Source organism: Bos indicus x Bos taurus, chromosome 15 (assembly GCF_003369695.1).
Source record: "Bos indicus x Bos taurus breed Angus x Brahman F1 hybrid chromosome 15, Bos_hybrid_MaternalHap_v2.0, whole genome shotgun sequence".
NCBI classification, from domain to species: Eukaryota; Metazoa; Chordata; class Mammalia; order Artiodactyla; family Bovidae; genus Bos; species Bos indicus x Bos taurus.
The window spans coordinates 35,355,354-35,361,890 of NC_040090.1; the positions used below are offsets into that span (position 1 = coordinate 35,355,354).

The window sequence follows — 6,537 nt, forward strand, 5'->3', positions numbered from 1 at the left end:
CCTCCTCCTCTGGATTATATTCTTTATTCTTCTGATCACCACCAGATACTCAGATGCAGAGGCCAATTCTTATGGTCACCTAATTCCTCACTGTTCTTCCTCAATATCTTTTCCTTTAACATGCTTTGGTTCCCTTAATTGGTTTTCCAAGGGCAAGTGGGCAGATAAGTACTGTTCTTTTTTTACATCCAAACCGTCAAGGGGAAACCATTCCGTTAACCATCATTTATGGTTTCAAAACCTTTTTATGGAAAATATTTGAAATACTGGGAACATTGAGTGTCTGTCCTTCCAAACAGCATTTACACTTGTGTAATAAGATATTATTTTCAAGCACAAACTGGAATCAAGATTGCCAGGAAAAATATCAATAATCTCACATATGCAGATGGCACCACACTTATGCCAGAAAGTGAAGAACTAAAGTGCCTCTTGATGAAAGTGAGAGAAGAGCATGAAAAAGCTGGCTTAAAGCTCAACATTCAGAAAACTAAGATCATGGCATCTGGTCCCATCATTCCATGGCAAATAGATGGGGAAACAATGCAAACAGTGAGAAATTTTATTTTTGGGCAGCTCAAAATCACTGCAGATGGTGACTGCAGTCATGAAATTAAAAGACGCTTGCACTTTGGAAGAAAAGCTATTACCAACCCAGACAGCATACTAAAAAGCAGAGACATTACTTTGCCTACAAAGGTCCATCTAGTCAAAGCTATGGTTTTTCCAATAGTCATGTATGGGTGTGAGAGTTGGACTATAAAGAAAGCTGAGCACCGAAGAACTGATGCTTTTAAACTGTGGTGTTGGGGAAGACTCTTGAGAGACCCTTGGACTGAAAGGAGCTCAAACTAGTCAATCCTAAAGGAAATGAGTCCTGAATTTTCATTGGAAGGACAGACGCTGAAGTTAAAACTCCAATACTGTTGCCACCTAATGCAAAGAACTGACTCATTAGAAAAGACCCTGATGCTGGGAAAGATTGGAGGCAGGAGGAGAAAGGGATGACAGAGGATGAGATGGTTGGATGGCATTTCCAACTCAAAGGACGAGTTTGAGTAAGCTCTGGGAGTTAGTGATGGACAGGGAAGCCTGTCTTGCTGCAGTCCATTGGTTCTTAAAGAGCTGGACACAACTGAGTGACTGAACTGAATGACTGAATAAGATATAGCCTCTCTTAGCCAGTGAGTACAAAATGTCTAGGTAACTTATTAGATGATTCAGGTGCTAGCTTAGCATTGATTGTCCAATTAAAGTCAGCTAATGGTCAGGCATCATATCTATAGGAAATTTATACTTATATAGGTAAAAAAATTTTCCCGGAAGTCCTTGCTAAGTATCAGCATATAATGGTATTTGGAAAGATCCACTTGAAGAAGGTAATGAGAAAACATCTTCCTCCACAAATATCTTTTATCTGCATGGAGTCAGTTTTGAGTCCCATCTATCAAGGAATTGTTTTCACCTCTTCTTTCCTCCATCTGGATCCCTCAAAGGGTGAAAGGGATCTCTGCAGTAGCTGAATAGTATTTCTGGACCTGTGATGCTGGCAGATTCTCTGTGATGCTGACAAGTCCTACCATGCGACCAATGAAAGAGGGATGAAGCCAAAGAGCCTTCAATTTTCAAGGTAAACAAGATGACAAAATCCAATTTTAAATGCCTTCTCGAAAGTGTGTAGTTCTTCAATATGTGGCATTGACAACTCAAATTTTCAGATGCCTCCATGGAGACAAGATATCATTGCTGTGGTCTGAGTCTCTGATACATAAAGAAAACTTGGATATTTAACAGTATGTATTAACTAGGGTGTCCAGGAGTTCTTGCCAGAGCAAAAGCCACACAAATTGTAAAGCAAGAGAAAATAAGAGGGCTTCTCCCTGAGGGTTATGTACCAGAGCCAGCTCCAAATTATCTCTGTGAGAGGAGTTAAATTCAGTCCCCCGGGGGTGATGATCTTGGGTCTGAGATATGCTTAGAAGGAGATATAAATAGACAGTTCCAGATTTCCTATTTAGATTTGGGGCAACTCAACTAGTTAAATATCTTCAGGAGCTTAGAAAGTATAGGTAAGTAAACTGAGTAATGTTTAGTTAAAACATGTAGAAAAAGATAGCAGGAAAAAAAAAGCCAGCAAACTGCAAAAACAGCTCATTCTTTCCAGAACTTAAATATCTTGCATTTCTTTCAACTCTGACCTATGAAATATTAGACATTAATTGTATGTGACCTGCAATTGCAGTTTCTTTGTGTGTGTGTGTGTGTGTGTGTGTGTGTGTGTGTGTTTTATTAAATGGGCACTCTGCAAAGAGCAGAAATATATTTTTTTTTCTTTTAAAATCTGTTGATGTCATTTTTCTTTGATATGAAGATTTGAATGTTGTGTTTAGAAGATTAAGCTTATATTCCAAAAGTTAAAAACAAGGTTCACTAGTTAAACAAGCTTAGTAATTAAATATAATGTGTATATGCACATGCTTGTAAATATATGCATGGATTTTTCCATAGAATTTAGTAAATATGTAATATATGTCAGGTTCTGGACTAGGCAGATTAATAAACTGAAAGAGAGATTGTAACTGCCTTCTGTATGTAACAAAGATGTTGCATCAGCGATGCAACAAGAATAAGACTCCATTTCTAAGCCCAAGTGTTCATGACTATGCTGAACCACCTTCACCTTACAAAAGTAAAATGCCAGATTTGGAATTAAAATTATCAATTGAGACCATATGTCCAATAAGTCTTGGTCTTTCTGGGTACCTTAAACCAGTTCAGTAGCTGTTTAGTAGATCATAAGACTGAAGTCTAGAAAATTAAGCTTCTTCAAAGTAACAATTGTCTTGGTCTTAATGATGATCATTTTGCATGTGCCCTAGTTTCATATTTTGAGGATAAAAATATATCTGAGTTATATATCAACCACCATAAAATACTAACTACAGAATTTATTCACATTTTTAAAATTGAAGTATAGTTGACTTACAATGATGTATTCTTTTCAAATGGACTGTGAAGTGATTGAGTTTTATATACATATACATATACATATATATTTCATATTCTTTTCCATCATAGGTTATTACAAGATGTTCAGTATAGTTCCCTGTCCTACACAGTAGGTCTTTTTGGTTTATCTATTTTATATATAGTATTCTGTATATGTTATTCCCAAACAACTAATTTATCTCTCCCCACTCCCCCTCCCCCCACCCCTGCCCTTCAATCCCCTTAGGTAATCATAAATTTTCTGTCTGTGATTGACTCATATTTTAATTGATGTTTATTTGTAGACATCTTACTAAATTTCAAATTAAGTAACTTGTTTAATAGTCATGTAGTTAGAATATGACTTCACCAGTACTTGAATACAATTCTATGTGGCCCTAGAACTACACTGTTTCTATTAACCACATGCTGTCTGTGTGCACATGTTCAGGCCCACTCAGATTATGCCATCAGTAATATTACAGAGTAATACCGAGATCCCCAGACCTACAAATTAATAACTGCAGGTTATAAGACTACAGTTAAAGCAGGTCATGGATGTCCCCAAAGATCACCAGGGCAGTTAGAAGAAAGATAGGAAAATTTGTTTTCCTTCCTTCCCATCTTCATTTCTGTGTTTCCTTCAATCACATTCCTCTTCTCTCCCCCATCTCTAATGTCCTGATGAGGCCCAACTCTAAGTCCCCACCCTATAACTATACTTCACTCATATACAGGGCTCTGGCATAGATATGTGCCAGACACACTTCAAAATTAACCTTTACTCTCATTCTCTGAAATATAAAAATCTATCTTAAAAGATATTTCAAGCAGTTAATTTGGGCTATATGTTAAATGGTTGAATAATTGGTTTATTAAATTAAAAAGTAGATCAATAGACATAAGAATCTCAATTTTATTCCAGCATTTTTAAAGAATCACATATCAGTTAAGAAAAGGCCTAATGGGATGACTATTTGAGTATTTTATATCCTAAATTGTAACTCAAGAAACAGGGGTCTGAACATTCTAATCAGTCAGTCACAAAGTTGCTCAGTCATGTCCGACTCTTTGTGACCCTGTGGATTGTAGCCGGCTAGGCTCCTCTGTCCATGGGATTCTCCAGGCAAAAATACTGGAGTGGGTAGCCATTCCCTTCTCCAGGGGATCTTCCCAACCCAGGGACTGAACCGAGGTCTCCCACATTGCAGGTGGATTCTTTACTATCTGAGCCACCAGGGAAGTCCAATAGTTTAAATTGGAACATTCCAATAGTATAAAGCAATAGGTCAGGATATGCAACACTTAATGAAAAATAAACATAGTAAAGTATACTGTTCAATGATTAATATACTGAACTGCAGTAGAATCAAGGAGTGAAGAGGAATCTGTTTCTAAAGCTCACATGCCTTCTCGGAAAATAAGAAATTTAACTAACTTTGATTTGAGAATAGGGACTAGGGAAGAAAGTAATCCACTTGTTTTATACATGTGTCTATAACTGTACTTGCAGCTATAGGTTTATGTGTATACACACACAAACACACACACATACTGTGTCTCCCAGCCTGCCTTTTGACTCAGCATCTTCCTTGTTTCTATCCACCCTCCTTTGGAACTAAAGAAAATTTTGATGAACAAATAACATCCTTCTCTTTTTCTGAAGAACTGTGGACCCTTGCTTTATAATGTGAAATCATTGTGGTTTGCTGCTGTGGTGATATTTAGAAATACAAAATATATAGTCTAATTTTCAATCAGTGATAGAAGTGAGATAGAATATATTTTTTCCTTTACCAAATGCTGGGTAAGTCTGTCTAAGAAGCCAACTCAGTCTGGCATTGTACATAGTTTGAGTTTTCAATGTGCATCCTACAATTTTAAGAAATGTATTGAAGGATCAGGATCACTCTGATTCACTTGTGTATCCTCAGTGCCTGGCATAGGGCTTAGCATCAAGCTGGTGGTTCATTAATGTTGAAGAGGGCATATACCTTGAAACCTATTTTGTCAAACTCTAGTCCCTTCCCTCTTCCATAAGCTGTATACTTCAATTTAACATCTGTCTATTTTACTCAGGGACATGATCAGTGAACATTTTGATAACATGTTTTTGTAACTAATTTTATTTTGATAGATTGTGTTAGATGGTGGTTTAGTTCAAAGCTTTCAAATTCGCTTTGGGTGATTTTGAATCCAGTGGGACCTAGAGCAAGAGTCTAAAAGCTTTGGAAATTTTTTTTTTCCATCTTATAGGCATAACAACAGCCATGTTATGGATTATCATAAAGGTATTTTCAACAGGTTAAGGTGAAAACTTAATAAGTTAATATATGTAAAGTATTATGACACATATTACACTTTTACTAAATATTAGCTGATATCTTTTTCAAGATACAAGATTCAATTATTCCATGGAGGGAATCAAGAGTGCAATTTTAGGCTAGTTAATTATCTTTCATAATAACAGATGAGAAAAGAAATCTGATCAGACATCACAGGGACTAAGGTGGTGCACCTGAACCTGAGCTCAGCCCTATGGTCTTTCCCTGAAGGTCCTGGGTCTGGAATAAGCAGTCACAGATGGCTCCTTCCTCTTACAATTACACCAGTCCTCAGGATATGTGGTACTTCCTGATTGGAATCCCAGGACTAGAAGATGTGCATACCTGGATCTCCATCCCCATCTGTGTTATGTACATTGTTGCTCTTGCAGGTAACCTCTTCTTAATCTTCCTAATTGTGACCGAGCAGCATCTCCATGAGCCCATGTATCTCTTCCTTTCCATGTTGGCTTTAGCAGATGTCCTGCTCGCCACATCCACAGCCCCCAAGATGCTGGCCATCTTCTGGTTCCACTCCACGAGTATATCCTTTGGTAGCTGTGTATCCCAGATGTTCTTCATACATTTCATCTTTGTGGCAGAATCTGCTATTCTCCTGGCCATGGCATTTGACCGCTATGTGGCCATCTGTTATCCACTGAGATACACTGCGATCTTAACCTCCTCAGCCATTGGGAAGATTGGCATAGCAGCTGTGGTCAGGAGCTTTATTGTATGTTTTCCATTCGTCTTTCTGGTACATCGACTTTTATACTGTGGGAGAAACATCATTCCCCATTCCTACTGTGAGCACATGGGCATTGCCAGATTGGCTTGTGACAATATCAATATCAACGTCATTTATGGCTTGACTGTGGCCCTGCTGTCTACAGGACTGGATATAATGCTCATCATTATGTCCTACACAATGATCCTTTGCACAGTGTTTCAGATACCTTCCTGGACTGCGAGATTTAAGGCCCTTAGCACATGTGGTTCCCACTCCTGGACTGCGAGATTTAAGGCCCTTAGCACATGTGGTTCCCACATCTGTGTCATACTTATGTTCTATGCTCCAGCATTCTTTTCATTTACTGCCCATCGCTTTGGGGGTAAAACCATTCCTCATCACATCCATATCTTAGTAGCAAACCTCTACGTGGTGGTGCCCCCAATGCTCAACCCCATTATCTATGGAGTAAGGACCAGATTCAGGACCGAGTGA

At 38.1% G+C, this 6,537-nt stretch overlaps 1 protein-coding gene across 1 annotated transcript; it reads left to right on the forward strand.

The window, feature by feature from the left end:
- The first annotated feature begins 5,571 nt into the window (after positions 1-5,571).
- LOC113904787 (olfactory receptor 52Z1-like) lies at positions 5,572-6,537 on the forward strand. Its single transcript, XM_027561876.1, has 2 exons — positions 5,572-6,291; positions 6,337-6,537. Exons 1-2 carry the CDS (start codon positions 5,572-5,574, stop codon positions 6,535-6,537), a joined length of 921 nt encoding a protein of 306 aa, XP_027417677.1.

Bases quoted from the DNA above. Each gene is read 5' to 3' on its own strand.
- LOC113904787 (XM_027561876.1), top strand. From the start codon at position 5,572: ATGGCTCCTTCCTCTTACAATTACACCAGTCCTCAGGATATGTGGTAC. The intron at 6,292-6,336 runs GCCCTTAGCACA...GCGAGATTTAAG, and splicing joins CCTGGACTGCGAGATTTAAG to GCCCTTAGCACATGTGGTTC.